The sequence below is a fragment of the Anarhichas minor genome, unplaced genomic scaffold (assembly GCF_050575085.1).
Source record: "Anarhichas minor isolate MPS153535 unplaced genomic scaffold, ASM5057508v1 ptg000136l, whole genome shotgun sequence".
NCBI lineage: Eukaryota > Metazoa > Chordata > Actinopteri > Perciformes > Anarhichadidae > Anarhichas > Anarhichas minor.
Window position 1 is genome coordinate 5,861,312 of NW_027466582.1, and position 18,047 is coordinate 5,879,358.

At 41.0% G+C, this 18,047-nt stretch overlaps 1 protein-coding gene and 1 long non-coding RNA gene across 2 annotated transcripts; both read right to left on the bottom strand.

The window, feature by feature from the left end:
- Positions 1-323: 323 nt before the first annotated feature.
- LOC142941607 (SH3 domain-binding glutamic acid-rich-like protein 3) lies at positions 324-1,898 on the bottom strand. The gene is made up of 3 exons (XM_076083584.1): positions 1,854-1,898; positions 1,491-1,658; positions 324-386 (listed from the first exon to the last, which is right to left on the bottom strand). Exons 1-3 carry the CDS (start codon positions 1,896-1,898, stop codon positions 324-326), a joined length of 276 nt encoding a protein of 91 aa, XP_075939699.1.
- A 647-nt stretch (positions 1,899-2,545) lies between these two features.
- LOC142941597 (uncharacterized) lies at positions 2,546-3,668 on the bottom strand. The gene is made up of 3 exons (XR_012951491.1): positions 3,566-3,668; positions 3,182-3,266; positions 2,546-3,079 (listed from the first exon to the last, which is right to left on the bottom strand). It is a non-coding gene; the product is annotated as an uncharacterized LOC142941597 (long non-coding RNA).
- Between the last annotated feature and the right edge of the window lie 14,379 nt (positions 3,669-18,047).

The following is an 18,047-nucleotide window of genomic DNA, read 5'->3' on the forward strand; positions in this document are numbered from 1 at the left end:
CATTTGAAAATCTGCAGATATACGTATACCACTTGTACTAGCCTTTTACAAAAACAAGACATGTCAATACTCATGTTAATGAGTGCAGCAGGCAGCGTTTTATTTAAGAATTTTCATTTTAAACGGCACAGATTTACAACTCAAAAGCCTTACCCTGAAAAGAAGGCAAGCCCTTCCACTTCACTGTAAAACAAATAAATTCCCTAAATTTGGGTATTATCCATCAAATATGAATGAGGCATCTATCATAATAAAACAAAAGGAAACAGAAATGTTTATTGAGTATATATTTATTGTTGTCTCATAGCAGGTCCCTATTCCTTTTAGATCTTGAGAAAACTCTCCACTGCTTCTTCCTCGATTGCATTTTCAAATGCTTTGTAGTCCTAAAAGAAAGAAAGAAAGAAAGGGTGTCGGGGGTCAGAGATTTGTGGGTGAGGGTGGATAGAGACAGAGAGATAGTAGTTATCATACACATTTTTCAAACTAATCTTAATATATGTATTAATCATCATATACTGTAGAGAGTGTGTGCCGTACATATTATATAATCCTCTAACTAAACGTAACTAAAAATGATCACGTTATAATCGTAACTATATAGTACTTTGTACCTCTTAAAGGCAGGGTTGGTAATCTTCTTTAAAAAAGTTTTTATGTTTTTGATGAAATTCTAATTACATCCAGACAGCAATCAATGAATCAAATGCTCTGAAAAAGAAAAGAAATCTGGTGTCTGTGGCTGTCGCAGGACTGTAATAAGCCTGCCTGCTTTCGCTTATTCTGCCCGAAAACATTTGCTTGTCACCGGAGTTTTTCACAAGCTGTGAGTACGAACAATAGCAATATTGTTTAGGTTCATTATGATCTGTTTACGTTCATAATGATTATGATCGGTGAATGGCTCTGAAAGAAGTCCTGAAGGGACGGGCTGCCAGTGTTGCCGACTTGGCAACCTTCTTACTATATTTAGCAACTTCTGGAGCTGGTGCTGCTAGCTGCTTTCATTGTAAAAGATTTGGCAACACTGGGCTGGGTTTTTCGGTTGGATGATTTTATTTAAATTTAGCATACTCTTGGTAAGATTACCAACCGTACCTTTTATTTTATTTTTGCAACCTGTAAGGATCAAAGTTGCACTCCCAAAGCCAGAGCAGCTTTTCTGTCACAACGAAAGCTGAATGATGAAATGACTCAGAACCCTCCAGGAGCAACCTGGAATGTGGGTGTGTGTCTTTAGGGAGTTATTATAGGGTGTGTGCCAACATACCTGTGTGTTAATAGCGTGCGTGTATGTGTACATAAACTACACTGTAAATATTTATGCAATTGCTGTGTCTACTCCCTAGACTACCAAAGTATTTTTTCCTCTTTCCAAATGCAGCAAGTGCGTAAATGATTAACATTTTATTAACATTCTATTACTTTTGAGAAAGTGTTTTTGTCAATATGCCGTATTATACATTTGCAGGTTATTGTGTGAGACTTACCCCACAGTAGTTATCTCCATTGAATATCTGAGGGGGTAGTGCAGTCTGGTCCCCTACCAACTTCCTCATTAAATCCTTGACTGTAGCATCCTGAGCAATGTCCACAGCTTCGTGCTTGATCTTCTTGCTGCTCAGGACGTTGAAGATTTGTTGCTGCCATTTCTTGATCTGGAAAGGACAGTCTTTCATCAGTTACATACACGGTCAACATTGAGCAGTTTGTCGACAGAAACAAACTTTACATGTGAAGTATGAAATACTGAATTCAACATGCCTTATGCCTTTTGTCAAATGTTACTAATAAGCCAATGTATTATAATAAAACAAGTAAAAGAATGAAGCAAGTAAGATTGCATACTGTACCTCTTTGGAACTGCTCACGCTGGTGTAATACACTATGATCGACATATCTGCTACTTTACCAAGAACAACAAAGAAAATGCAGGAAGACAGACTGTCCTGAATGCAGGTATGTGGAGCTGGTTTGATGCAACAGCAGACAAGGTGAGCAGGTTTGGACACGACTCACCTGCCTGCATGGACACACCCACTTGTGTGACATGCCATTTCAGTTGTAGAGCCTGGCTGTGCTAATTGTGAAGGTAAAAACACATGCCAGTGGTGGAAGTAACTAATTACATGTACTCAATTACTGTACATAAGCACATTTAGAGATACTTGTTGACTCAAGTATTTCCAGGTTGGGTTACTTCGTACTTCAACTCCACCACATTTCAGAGGTACCTTTTATACCACTACACAGGCCTTTTTCATGGAGGATATTTAGACAGGAAAAGCACAGATGTAAATGATCAAATTTATGATGGCTGAATTCAATTTTTGCTGCTTCGACATTGTGACTATTGTGTTAAGATAATTACTGATGATTGTGATGTAAAGGATTTACACAAGTTAGGAATTCCTTTCTGTATTTGATGGAATATATTGTATCTTGGCTGCTGTTTTGGTAAACATTAATCCTATTTGCTCCCTAATCTGCAGGGTGTAATCAATCCAAAACTCTGCCAAATGAAAATGTGCAAGTGTTGTAAGGAATACAAATGTATTGATCAGATCACATATAACAAATACAGACATTTTTCATGCAATACAAAGACATTGTAATCAGTATCTTCCCACAGTACAGTGGACCTTAGCTTTGTGATTGGCAGAATCTCGCAGAAAAACAAAAATCACTTCAGGAATAAGTATGAAAACAAGTGTTGCCCGTTTAAACAAGTGTCATGTATGTTATTCAAAATGACATTTTCAGTGGTCCCTTCTCTCTTTACTGCAGTGATGTAGAAGTGCACGTCAGGGTGTGTTGATGAACCGATCACTGTTTAGTGTGTTTCTGGTGCAACAGACTTTCAGCCAGGTGCTATGTTACTCTTTATATTTAGTGAAACTGCATGACATAGGTTATTGATTCCGCATTTGGTCATCACGAGAGAACGAGTGGTTCAAGCTCATAACACACTCTCCCAGCCAGGTCTTCAGGGACCCTCTCAACAGAGTCATCAACATCAGCTTTGTTGTCTTCAGGGCCACGACTGCGTGCATGCTCATTCACTTGGGTATTTTGGCCTCTGAGGGAGATAAGGAGGGTGACAATTGAAATCACAAGGATGTCTTTAAAGTTGCTTGATATAAAATAAAATGGTGCGTATCAGCTACGTTGTTTTTAGTACCTTCCATCAAGTGCTCCATTGCTCATGTCTTCGGTATCTGGCTTTATTGCTCCTCCAAACCTGTTACTAAACTGAACCATGGTACCTGAAAAGTAAAAAAAATAAAAAAAGTTTTGAGCTGAATTAAATACTGGAGAAATCCAGAGCAACTAGGTGTATGTCATCTTTAGACCTGCGTTATCAGATGCACAGTCGAGTGATAATCATCAGCTGGTTTGTCACTAAAGCTGCAACTTTCATATTATAATTTCATTGTTTTACATTGTTAATATCAATATATTACTTGGTGCAGCTTTAAACAATCTAGACGCATTATATAACAATTAGACAAAGGGGGCATTGGTGGCATTTTGTAATATTAAAGTGTGTATTGCTGCAACTTACCAGCACCCCACCTTCTCCTTCTCCAGACCAGGTAACCTATAACCAGCACAAGTAGCAGCACCACAAGCACACCCACAACCACTTCTAAGGCGACTGAGGAGGATGTTGCTGTAGGGGTTAAAAGATCAAGTAGAAGAGTTAGTGATGGGAAAACTAGCTATAATAGGGCGAATAAACTCTCATGGGCTCTTTGGATCTTACCGACTACAGTTACTTGGAGTGACTTGGAGGGAACAGAACAGAAGGACCTTGAGGAGATGTTAACACCGTAGACACAGTAATACTCTCCTTGACTTTTGTAATCTATCATTGGGAATTCAAAGTATGCCAAGTAGAAGATTGAGTGGCCAAATGCTGCTATCGCTTCAGTGGTGTTCATGTTAGACTCTGTCAGATAGAAGAAACCTCCAGGATATCTGGAATGAATAGAGCAAGTGACGAAGAAGCTGCTGCCTTGGGTGACGGATATTTTGTCAGGGCTGTAGATCACCATTGCATGAGGAGATGTCAGGGAGATGCTGGGCTTCTCCAATTTCACTGCAGAGTAGAAGACAGATTTTTACAAACTCATTTAGATCATAAAACATGTTTGCAATCATTGCAGTCAAACGTACGACAATCATGTTCAACTGGACAAAGAAAGCAGACAAGTATTGACCTGTGACAGAGAGATCTGCAGTATTTCCTTGAGGATAATAGATGACTTGATTGGGCAATTTCTTTTGATATTCACAGAAGTATGAGCCCGTTTTGCTGAAGTCCACTGTGGGGAAGGTAAAGGTTGCAGCTTCGTTCTCAGAGAATCTTTCCATTTTAAATGAGTCTTGGCTCCTTTTCAGGACAAATGTCCCACCCAAGTGTTCTGTTACTACAGTGCAGGTGATCTCAACTCTGTCACCCCAGTTTACCTCTGGAGCAGGACTCAAAGTGATTTGGGGCTTCTGTAGAGAACCTGTAACAGATAATAAGTTGCAGTTGGTCTTGTCATAACAGCCAACGCAACTTCATCTACCAGTTGAGAGGTAATGACTTCACTCACAGATAAAAAAATGAGCTAGGTCTCTTACCTAAACAGATAGCGCCAGCATCTTCACCATGCCCGCAGTTATTTTCTCCAAAACCGGGATGCCTACAATGTGTGAGAGCGGACTCTTCGCCTGTACAGTCCACATTATCCAGCCATATTGGACCAGTGCCTCGGCCAAAGTGGGCACTTACAGGAGCGGAAACTGCATGACCACAGCCAAGCTGTCTGCATACCACATCGGCATTGCCGATTTCCCATTCATCATCACACACAGTTCCCCACTGGCCTTTATAGAAGACCTCCACTCTACCGGAGCATTGACCTGAGCTGCCGACCAACCGAATCTGTGCTGCATATGATAAAAAGTGTAAAAGTGGAGTTGACTTGCATATTTGTGTGTTAATACACATTCATTCTAACACACAAAGTGAATGCAATGTATTTTGAAAGTACTGCTTGTCCCACCATCATATCAAAAGCTAATTTCGACAGCATAACAGGAAAAAAGGTTGACTTACAGAAACATAATGATGTGGAATATGACTTGGTGTAATATATGTCACCTTTGTCATGCAAATGAAACATTAAAGCAATAGTTTGACATTTTAGGATATATTGTAATTAGCTTTCGTGCTGAAGGTTAGTTACAATAAAATTAACTCGAGCCAGCAGCTGGTTAGCTTAGCTTAGCATCAAGACTGGAAACGGGGAACCAGCTAGCCATAATATCAGATTTATAATTCACAAAGGGTAGCTGTTTCACAATTTTCTTTCCATTGTCTTTATGTTAAGCTAAGCCAACCAGCTGCCGGCTCCAGCTACTTATTTACTTTGGAGAAGTGAGAGTTGTATCAATCGTCTCATCTAATTTTTGACACCAAAACAAATTAGTGTATTCCCTGAAATGTCAAACGTCTTTAAGGCATGATTGTAGGTACATATGATTATTTTCAACTCACACACTGTTTTTACTCTGTACGTGTAAAAAAAATACATTTGTGAAACAAACGCTGAATTGTTTATCTTATTTGTTTAACTGTGCGTGATCATCTTGAATAGATTATTTAAAAGTCTTTACCTGCACAGAGAGCGCCAGCATCGTGGTCGTGTCCACACCCGGCTCCTCTGAAACCTTTGAGTGAGCATTGCTGAAGAGATGTCACATTGTCAAAACATGAGTTGCTAGCCTCGACTACTGATCCAATGCCTTGGCCAAAATGGGCACTGCCGGGAGCATTCACTATATTTCCGCATTCCAGCTGGTCACACACCACCTGAGCTTTACTCGTGGTCCAGTCGGTGTCACACACCGTTTGCCACACTTCGCCATGACGAACCTCTACTCTGCCAGAGCACTCATCCTTACCATTGGCCAAGCGGACCTCCAGACTTCCTGTAAAGTCAAGTAAACTAAAATAATTATGCAGTATCAGACATTTAAAATGTATTTGAATGTAGTCAAAGAAATGGCGGATGAATAATATTAAAACAAGAACACTAATGATGTATACCTTTAACAACATGCATATTTAGGTGACATGAAAGCAACTAAACCGAAATTAACTAAACATACTCTCTAATCTGCAGAGGAAGAGCAGAAAATGTTGCCAAAACTGGACCATGTTCATTTAAACAAACAATGTGGGCGAGAGATTGAAAGCGGCAATACAGTATGTAGAAACAAGTTTTGCAAAACTAAGTGAAAAAAACATACTTAAAATAATACAAAGAAATAGGAGAGATACAATTTAACAACAATATGATTTTTCTTACCCGTGCAGATGACACCAGCAATTGAGGTGGTGTTGCAAGTTTTGTCTCTAAATGGGCTTTGTTGGCACTGACTCAGTGTTGACTCCATTCCATTGCATTCAATTTGATTGATCCAGGTGTGTCCTGTGCCATGGCCATACTCGGCAATGCTGGTGATCTTATGAGTCCTCTCGCAGCCCAGCTGTCTGCACACCACATTTGCGTCATTCACATCCCAGGATTCACCACACACGGTCCCCCACTGGCCTTTGTCGAAGAACTCCACTCTTCCAACACAACGATTGAGCCCATCGGACAACTTCACATTACCTTGAAATGACAGTTATATGAATGTTCAGTTCAAATTTGGTCTATGTTTCTATGTGTGTACTTTTTTGGTCATAGTTGAAATGACCTACAATACATTGTTAGTCGATGCTTCGTCCCATTTGTACTTTCAACACCTCTTGCGTGATTCTGTGACTATGTTAGTTACTCCATGTCATGTCACAAGGTAACCTATGGAGTAATGAGGTTGCTGGTTTTTTAACTACTGGACTCATTGCTTTGACCTTTGACAGTCTTGTCATTTGTCATATTGTCTTGACCTGTTGAAGTGAGGTAGTTTAGGCTAGCTAGCCCCCCCTCCTTTCAGAGCCTAGTGATAATCAGTGCATTAGAGAGCTAGGTTAACTAGCCTAACTCGCCAGCTTCAACTTTCCAAATGAAGTGCAAACTGAACAGGATGATGGGTCCTCCCAAATGATGAACAAGAGGGACAGATGTCTTTCAATATCGGCTTGTTGAAAAGGGAGGAAAAACAAGTCTTGTATGAACGTCCATAAGCTACATGGCAGGCATGATCCTGCACTCACATGGAATAAGGCAGACGGTAACGCTAGACATCATTGACATTCTAAGTTAAAATATTTTAACTTTTTGCCGTCCTCCGCAACAGAATTTACAAATGGATGATAAGTAGCTCGCTCACACAACACAGACGTTTTTTTAAGTTTGCAATATAAATATTAAAGGAAAGATATATTTTGCAGCTACAAGCATTACTTGAGTAATTACGTAAAATAATTCCATTCTTTGTAAAAACAAATTAACTGTCAATTGACTGTCAGTTTTGTCAGCATTAATTTTGTCAACAGGTTGGAGCCGAAATAGAGCGAGTGCAAGCAACATGTCCCTATGCGTGTCATGCGAGCGAGCATGAGATTGTTTCAGTTTTCCCCAATGAAGCAATAAAGATGTCCAAACCTAATCCGTACGACATTGCATTACAGTCAGTTAGCAGACACTTTTTTCCAAAGCGACTTACAATTCAGATTCTATCACATACACCGTAGGCACAGCTACGGGAGCAAAGTTGGGGTTAAATGTCTTGCTCAAGGACACATCGACATGCGACTAGCAGAGCCGGGTATCGAACCGCCGATCCTCTGATTGAAGGACAGCCCTGCTCTCCACGACGTGTTACTTATTTGAAAAAAGTCACACTAGCTCTCTTTTGGCAAAGTTTCACTTGCACTTGCTCCACCTCAAACCTGTTGTCAAAATCCATTCCGTCGGACTGGCCCACTTATTTGTGTTTCTTGTGCCATCCAGAAGGTGTTGTCTGTCTGCTGTCTGCCTGATTCCATGTGAATGCAGCATGACGCTTAATGTTAAATGCTGTTTCCACGCAAATGTCCAAAAAAGGTTTTGCCAAATCTTTTTGTTTTTAAATGCCGTATGATTGCAGTTTATATCTCCTTACACAATAAGTGAGGAGAATTTAAATTCAACTTCAAGCCTCACCTGAACATTTGACAGATGCCTCTTCAATGCGATCCTGGCTGGTCTTGATATATTCTCCCAGTGTGCACTGTGTGAGAGAGCTCTCTCTACCGCTACAACTGATCCTATACCATTTAAGTTGTCCGCCTTGGCCATATGATCCTGAGTACTTGACGGGATCTCCACAGTTCATCTCTCTGCACACCACTGCAGCTTCATTCATTCCCCAGTTAACATCAGTTGCTGATGACCATTGTCCACCATGGTAGAACTCCACCCTGCCAGAGCACTGGTCAGTCCCATTGATCAGTCTCATATGAGCTGGAACGCAAAGGGGATAGAATCAGCCACTAGTTGGTGTTTGGACACATTTGAAAACAATACCTGGGATTCAAATTGATATTCTGGTTGATATACTGTAGTATAAATAAATGTTATACAACAGTTTAATTCTTGACAATATTAAGCTAAATAGTCATTTGAGGCATTAGGGGAGACAGTTGTAAGTATAACACTGTGTGAAATAAAGTAAAAAACCTGCTAATAACAGAGTAATAACCAAGATGATACCTGAGCACACCACGCCAGCATCTTCACCATGGCCACAGTTATTTTCTCCAAGGGTGGGATGTCGACAGTGCAAAAGGGATGTCTCATTACCGAAGCAGCCTACATCATCCATCCAGATGTTCCCTTGGCCTTGACCAAAGAAGGCACTGCCTTTGGCTGTCTGAGCTGTTCCACAGTTCATGGCTCTGCACACCACCTGAGCATCTCTGATGTCCCACTCATCATCACACACTGTTCCCCACTGGCCATCATGCTGAATCTCCACTCTACCAGAGCATCGGTCAGTGCCATTGACAAGCCTTAGCTGTGGAACACCTGAGAACAACACCACTCATGTTACAGATACTCACGACGCCCCCAAATTTGGGGGCTCTCGGGCTCAGAACCCCTCAAACTCACATGCGGAAAATAGCATGATTGTTAGCCAGTAGTGTGGACACGGCCACTTCTTTTTTTCGATGAACCAGCAACGTCTGGACAACAACATCATATAAGTCACTTATTATAAACTCCAAAGACAACTATAGGCTACTCATATAAGCACAAGTATATCGTGGCATAAAAGCACCAAATCCGGGCCAGAAATCGGCGCTATGAGTACAGTAAATCAATGTTTGTACCCTCATGCTAACAGCTACCCAGTCATACAAAGCATGTAATAGCATTAGCACACGTGGCGGAACACGTAACTAACTTCTGTTTTACGATCCGTAGAAGCACTAAACCGTTGTGTGTGATCAAACGTACCTTCATGCTGAACTTCGCCGAAAAAAATCGTGGGTATGCGCCCAAGTTTTATCAAAATATGGATAATAACGTCGCGGAATTTCCGTTCCAAAGCTGTAGTCATTGCTGCCAACTGCATACTGTTGACTTCCGACTTGTTTCCAGAATAAGAGCGGTCAAGGGGGCTTGGGCGAGTGGTCAGACTGCCTGCGACCGGAAATTTCCGCCGGGGTACACGCGTCACTTCTGGCAACTTTATTGTATGAAATCTTTTGACGATCACCACCATACTTGGCACGAGTCTTCCTAAGCCTGTGACGCGTCTAAGGAGGGGTTGTTTTTGGAAATCGACCGAGGATAGGCTGAGATCCAGCCACACACACACACATGAAATGAGAAAATCCTACAGATGACAGCCAAAACTGGCTCTGATGATGTTATGAATATGAATATGATTCCTATTATCTGTATTTGGATGTATTGAATCATATGAGTGATAAAGAAAGTGAAATATATAGTTATATAGTGTATAAAAGTACAATGTAAGAGCTGCAACAGCTGGTTCGAAAATGATGGCCTCGCCTGACTAAAACCTCTTATTCTTAACTTTATTCCACTTTATTCCACTTTAACCTTTTTTTAATAACTACTGATCAGTTATGCTATGACTTGGGAAAGATTCAGGGAGCTAGCTGCATTATTTCAATAACCTTTTATCACTGAAAGTGCATTTTTCCCAGGCGAGGCTGAATATTTTCACTTTCAGCTGTGTTATGTCTTATTTTCTATATTAACCAGCAACATATTCACAATATGACCAATGTAAACTATGTCACAGGTGTTGTGATCTGATTATATCAACAAAAATTATTAAAATCGACCTTGTAGTTACAGAGCTATGGTCAGTTTTGTAGGGCTATGCTTTTTCGCTCAGAGACCTCAAAAACGGCTCCGAGAATAAGAGGTTAAATTCAAATTATGAAACATTAGGCTTTAACTGGACTTTCAAATGTACTCAGTTAAATAGTTTTATAGTTACTTATTGCCACCATCAGGTGACCACATGTCCTTTGCTATTCTAATTGAACGGTGCTTCAGCACAGTATATTGCTGTATTTTCTGTCTTACCTGCACATGAAAGAGAAGCACCTTCACATCTCCCTGTGTATTCTTGAAGTGCGCATTGGGAGATGGAGCTCACATTGCCAGAGCATCTACTTGTGTACCCTCTCAGTCCGCTGTCACCAAAATGGAAGATTTCTTGGGATGTTTTTGGTAATCCACAACTGAGCTCCTGACACACCACTGCAGCCTCTTCATTGCCCAAGTTGTTACACATTTTTCCCCATTGGCCGTCATGGAAGACCTCCACTCTGCCAGAGCAGCGGTCAGTCCCATTCAGCAGTCTGACTGATTCTGGAAAGAAGTATTGTATTTAAAATGTTAAAATGTAAAATATTAACATTTCATTAATGAAATACAATATGTTCACATGATAGGATTTGTGGTAAGGATAACAGACTAACTGCTTCTGAATCTGTGATATTGCACCAAAAACAACTATAAAAAGGAGGAACAGCAAAGGATGATTGCGACAGGCTGCGGGAGGATTTTGTAATTTAGTAGTTTTTTAGTAGAAATTTGAAAGTAATGTTTAAGAAAATTCCTCAATAAATATCAGCAGGGTGTTAACTGCCGATACAGCAGGTGCATATATAGCAGACATACATGCAAAATCCAATCAATATTTTCCATAAATATCTGTGCATGCATCACTATTGCACACAAATGCCCATTGTGATGTCCAAAGTAGATAAAACAAATGAGAAAGAAGCAGATAAAGCTTCTCAGAAATCTTCTTCTCTCTATCCGTCACTGCACAGGGTGGATCCTGATCTCGACTGATGCCCTCCCCCACCTCCACCATATGCGGCCCCACCCCCCGGTCCAGCAGCACAGCAAGGTTCGCCCACACCAAGACAGCCTGACTTCGACCCATCTTCAACCAGCACTCCTGCCAGCAACCTCACGAGCACCATCTCCTTCGTCGCCAACTTCATGCAGCAGGTCACACACGCCATGTCCCAACTAGGCAGCCCAGATAAGTCACATGGGTACCTGGGGACAACTGGAGGCGCAGTGAGAGGTTCCTACCACCACCCATATGACACCAGAAGTGGACGATTACCAAGAACAGACTACTACGCCAGACTCCATGTTGTCTTCAACGAGCACAGCGGCCTTCAGGAGCCTGCAAACAGAGGAGATGCAGCAGGCAACTGGAAGTGCCACCTCAAACAGTGCTTCCTGGGTGGACTGTTGCCACCCTTCTCTGCAGGAGTAAAATTAAGTTGTGTTGGTTATGAAGAAGCCCGCCTCACTGAAATCATCAGACATGTCAATCATGCTGAAAAACAAGACGCTGCTGACAAGAAGAAGAACAATGAGACCAAAGAAGAGCAGCTGCACATGGCTCAACTGGCCATGGTCCAGGCTGTCCAGAGCATGGCCATGGGCCAACCACAACAACAACAGAACCAAGGGGGGTTCAAGTTTCTTCAGACGTGGCAGAGGCAGAAGACAAGGAGGAAGAGGTCGTGGTTTCCAAGGACGACCTCCGCTGGAGAAAGACGAGCGCTACATCTGCCGCAAAAAATGACATTGGGCAGCCGACTGTCCACAAAGAGATGACAGCTGTCCCAGGGGCCACAGGGACGCTGGATGTCTGACTGAACCAAGATCAAGGGGGCATGCGGACAGAAAGGGAGACATCCTACTGCAGCACCAGAGAAGGGAAGTGAGCAACACACAGCATACACAACGAAGAACAGCTTGCTTTTACTAACCACACTAATCACACATATACACCCACACAATAGCAGTTACAGTTATTACAGAATGCCATACAGCACTTAGAGAAAATGACTGAACCTGTACTAGCTGTAGGGACTTAAAGATTTACTGTCCCTATTTGCTCATCATGATGACATGGCTCCACCCATTAGAACTAAGCATACATTTTTGTCCTCACAATGTTGTCCTGTAAATCTGCTAGGGAGAGATCTTATGTTGAGCCTAGGCATTAGCCAGATATCTGTACCAGATGGTCTTTAAGTTGTTAGCAATCCAACAAACAATGTGTCAATGATACAGTACAGTCCAACTACCCCTCTGAATTCCTCTCCCCGTTGCAACACACCTGATAAACATGGTCCATGATATTGTGTCTGCGCATGTAAACTTAATGTCTCCAGAATACTTACATTGCACCGCACATGTGTCCCATGGCCCTGACTCTGATTATGAAAACATGTTTTATCAGTGCCTGAATGATCCTCTCTAGTGATCTGCACTGTTTTTGGTCCCGAAAAAGAAGTGCTGTTTTTGGTGACATTGACCCCTACACAACAGCGTGTGTTCCTGGTTGACGATTCCTACCCACACATCTCCCTGTCCAGATCAGCAAAAGACCAGTGGAGAAACCTTGATCTCTTTGTGCAAAAAAAAATGTCCCTCCATCACTGATTGGCAGGCAACAGACTGTTCAACCCTGGTGTCTGGCCCTCTTCCCCATCACCTCTCAGCACAGGCAGCAGAGCTGGTTGCACTCACTGAGGCATGTAAATACGCCAGTGACATCTGGTAGCAGCTGCCTTACCCCCTTCTGCCTCCAAACCACTCCACTCCCTCCAACCAGGAGACTTCGTTGTGGTAAAGGACTTCAGGAGAAATCACTGGCAAGCTAAGCGTTGGTAAGGACTGTTCCATATTCTCCTCACCACCCACACGGCTGTAAAGATGGCAGAACGAGCGACCTGGATCCAAACAAGTCACTAAACTATTGCTACTCAGATTGCACCAACGACAGACTCAACCACCATTACAACATCCTTCCCTAATACCAACAACCTAGAGCGATGTTGGTCCAGATTGTGATCCCCATTTTGTTTGCATTTGGCATAAATCCTATGTGTCTGCACGTGTACCTTGCCAAATGGATACTAGTGTACTGTATATACTTATTATTGATCAATGATGTGATAAAAAGGGGGGATTGTGATGGCAAATTTCCACTATGACTTATCTATCTGTTTTGTATTGTCTGACCACTCAATGTTTTGGCCCTTTTTGTTTTAGTAAGGTTAATAAATCTCAGACATGGTTAGTGAGCGTCCTCTCAGGTTGAGTAATATTGTGTGTGTGTCTTAACCAGGGGCATGATGTTGTCATCTTAGATAAGGGGCTGAATGGGGATGCAATCAGTGGACCATTCAATGGTTAACCATTCAATGGTTGACCAATGAGTGGTCACTGTTGTCCAGATGTCCTAGTGATGAACTCCTCCTACCCCACCATTTGCTCAAGGCCTTTATAAGTCGTACACAACCAACACTCTGGGTTCTTCCTCCTTCGGACCGCATTGCATTCTGTGTGACGATTGAACCTTCTCTGCGCAGAGAATAAATACTTTAAAGATAAACTTCTTTTCTCAATGTTTCTAAATTTCAGTATCATAGGACTCACTCGGTACTATTAAATTGTTTTTTTCCAGCACACCATATGGGAATGTCTCTTGGATTTCCATTTCAGTATTCATTAGAGATCAAAAAAAGAAAAGAAAAGATAACTGTAATATTTCCAGTTCTTATTTTACGTCATGATTTTCCATGTTTCTTGTTATATTGCGCTGACATTGAAAATTGGGGTGCCGTCAGACTTTTCACCAACCGGATTTCAGTAGAATACTGTAATTGAAGTAACAGTATAGTATTTGTTACCTGAGCATACAACACTGGCATCTTCATTGTGGTCACAGTCATGTTCTCCAAAACCTCTGTGTGGGCAGTCGGCGAGGGACTTCTCATGACCAGTACACTCAAGATCGTCCAACCACACCTGACCGTGACCTCTGCCAAAGTGGGACTTGTACTTGACCGAGAGAGCACTCCCACAGTTCAACTCTCGACATGCAACAGTTGCTTCCTGCATCCCCCATCTGTCATCACAAATCGTTCCCCACTGTCCATCATTATAGATTTCCAGTCGGCCAGAGCACCGACCAGTCCCGTTCATCAGCCGAATTGGTTTACTGTCTGTCAGTTGGAAACAAAAAAAAAGTCAAGGGCATGTTTATTTAGAAGCCATCCAAAAGAGCAAATCTAACTACGTAAAGTTCTACACAAAATGACTGATGTCGTTTTAACAGATGGATGACTTACTTGAACAGACAACAATGGCATCAACACAGCTCTCCTTGCTTTCCTGAAGTGTGCACTGTGAGAGGGAGCTCTCATTTCCAAAACAGTTGGATTTGATGCTACCAAGTTCACGTGCCTCTCCAAAATATTGCACTTCAGCCTGAGTGACCGGAGTGCCACAGTTCATCTCTCGGCATACCACGTCAGTGTCTTCCTTGCTCCAGTCACTGCTGCACAGTCTTTTCCAGTTGCCATTGTTGTAGACTTCCACTCTGCCACTACACCGATTGCTTCCGTTGAGCACCCTCACATGTTCTGCAAGTGATGTAAATAGAAATTTAAATAAAATCGACAAATGTCCAATGTTTACAAAATCACACAAGCTCTACTAAAATTCACTATTAACATATACTCATATTTGTACAAAAAGAGTGTAAAAACTACCATTTACTGTTTTACAGGATGTTATCTGTTGTACTATTTCTTGGGACTGAGCATTTGCCAGGCAAAACCAGCAGTAAATTACTGCTCCCAAACTGATTATGAAGCCAGGAGTTTCTTTGATTAGCTTAGCTTAGCATAGCATAAAGACTGGAAAGCTATTCTAGATCTATCTGATGGTAACAAAAATCTTTGTGTTCTTGTCTGTTTAATCTGTACAAAAACAAGAGTGACAAAATCTCTCAATTAGAATAACGTTTGTGTTAAGCTCATTAAGGGCCTTTAAATCTTTGTGTTGTACAGTAGCATGCACTAAAATAAATATCACGCTTGACGGTTTTAATACAAAACTGTTGAATAGCACAAATTACTCTCCATATTGTTAAAACATGCAATGACTACCCCAGGTTCAGAATATTTTCAGAGGGACATCACCACTTTTACACAGTTCAGTTAACTTGACATGAGGAGTAGTTTATTAAGAGGAAGTGCATTATGGGCAATGTAGGATCCGGCATTTTTGGAGCTTGACTCATACCTGTGACTGAAAGTCAAGACATCCCCGCATTAGCAGCTTCGTTTTTGACCGCCATCTTTATTTTAGTGCAATACTAAATTTCAGGACCACGACTTTAAATATTTAAATTCTTTAAAATATCCCTCAACATTATCAGAGCAAAGCTAAGCACTCATGTTGCTTTGTTTGGTTTACCTCCCATCTCTACCTCCTGCCCTTTGCACTTTACATTTGCAGCAGCAGGTCATATGCTGACCTTGATGTGCTGCAACAACATTACCGCCACAGATAGCAATCATCTTAAAGTAAACAGCAAATTGTCAACTGACAATAAAGTCGTTAGGTCTTTAATGCAATAATATGATCAGTTGCTAAAATAAATGCTGCATTAGCTGTTTTTCTCAACAGCTTTTATTTCCCAATTCCAAGTGACAGTTCCTCATTTCTGGTGTTGTCTAAATTGAGGAAGGGCCTTGTAATGCAATGTTTTGTGATGCTTGATTAAATGAGCCAACTGTGACTTCAGGTAAATACTTAATTAATGTGTAAAGCCAAAATGTAACATTTTGGGAAATACACTTACTTACTCACTAACTCACTACTCACTAACCTACTTACTGGCGGAGTTAGATCAGAAGATTGATACCACTCATATTTACTTGATAAACATAAAGATACAGCCATATGCTCAGGCTTACCTGAACAGACAACCCCAGCATCTTCAGCGTGGCCGCAATTATTATCCCCAAATGGTCTGTGTGAGCACTTGAGGACAGAAGACTCGCTACCAGTACACTGCACATCATCCAACCAGATCTCGCCCTTTCCCTCTCCAAAAGAGGCGCCTCTTTTGGCCTCAAGAACTGTCCCACAGTTTAACTCTCGACAAACCACGTCAGCATTGGTAATGCTCCATTGATCATCACACACCGTTCCCCATTCGTCTCTGTTGTAGACCTCCAGTCTACCAGAGCAACGCGAAGGCCCGACCAGCTTTATTTTGTTACATTCTAGAAATGAAAAAAAGCACAGTAGCTGTAGGTTGTGTCATTATGAACTCAATAAGAAAAAGTCCCCTTTCATTAAATTGGAGTGTAGGAATCTAAAAATCTTATTCATGCTTGTGTTTTCAGGTATGAAACATAAATAGAACTTACTGACCTGTAAGCAGTGGTAGACCCAACAGACCTAAAGCAGAAAGGAAAATGCTCAGCCCAGAGATTTGTCATGAGTATTTAAAATAATATTCAGGACAGGCTCCTTTAAATGTACCATGAAGTTAGAAAAATACACACTTTATAATTGTCCAACATCAACTTTGTCAAATTGATCAAAGACAAAAAAACAAACAATTTAAATCATAAAATGATAATTTTCTACTATGAGACCTTCACTTCTGTTTAGTTTATATTTCTCGTGGTTTCGTGAGCATGCAACCAAATTGTTAACTGAACTCATGTGATTTGATTTAAGAAGTCAAGAAAAGAAAGTCAGAAGAAAGAAGTCAATTTTAAAAAACAGAAACTTACCTATTGATAAATAATAAACAAAATGTAGTTTTTTAGCAGTAATGAAGATCATATTGTGTCTTCAAAGTAGATCAAATGCTGTCGAGGTACAGAAAAAAAAGGTATTGTTAAAAAGCGTGTTTCTTCACTGTCTCATTTGTCTTCGGCAGAATAAGAGAAGCTATAGTTGATTTTTGGAAGTATTCCAGTTCTTTCCAAAATCTGCAAATGTGATTTAGTAGCCCTCTTACCTTTTAAATCCAACAAGTGTGGGCAGCTATTTAGACGACCTCACAATTCAAAATAAAAAGCTGATCATATCTGAAACATCTGATTAAAAACACCATGTACAGATCCAGTAATTGTTATGAATAAAAGGGGCTGCCTGGACTTGGACTGCCGACTGGAAGCATGTTGACATTTTGATCAATCATTAAAGAGAGGGGGTGACATTTGAGGAGGAGATATTGTTTTGTTTTACACAATATCTACATCACTATTTAAAAAAAATACATTATATTCAACAGGAAAATTCATGTAGTATAACGCTGGTAGGCAGTTGTGAATGATTGTAATGCTGATGTATATACGCAACAAATGATCAGCTGCAGAAAAATAAAAGTGAATCAAAAGGAGAGTTGTTTTGCACGAATAGCAAGAGGTGAACACTGACCCCCAATGCTATCCTGTCCCCTCCCACCTCTGGTTATCACTCACAGCAGTACTTTTATGTTGAATTTGTACAAAGCACAGCCATTTCCCCCATTTTTCAATTTCACTGAAGTACTACGAACTAGCCTAAATAAACAGGCGGCTTTCCAGCTCATTTTCTGCGTCTCCACAGCATCAAAGGCTCTTTAAGGAAGCCTCCACAGAACATGTGACTTGGCAGGAGTACATATGTCACTTAATAAAATATGTAAAATACAAATTACTCTATATTGTGAATGGTTCAAGA

Bases quoted from the DNA above. Each gene is read 5' to 3' on its own strand.
- LOC142941607 (XM_076083584.1), bottom strand. From the start codon at position 1,898: ATGTCGATCATAGTGTATTACACCAGCGTGAGCAGTTCCAAAGAG. The intron at 1,659-1,853 runs GTACAGTATGCA...TGTCCTTTCCAG, and splicing joins GCGTGAGCAGTTCCAAAGAG to ATCAAGAAATGGCAGCAACA. The intron at 387-1,490 runs GTAAGTCTCACA...TCTTTCTTTTAG, and splicing joins ATGGAGATAACTACTGTGGG to GACTACAAAGCATTTGAAAA.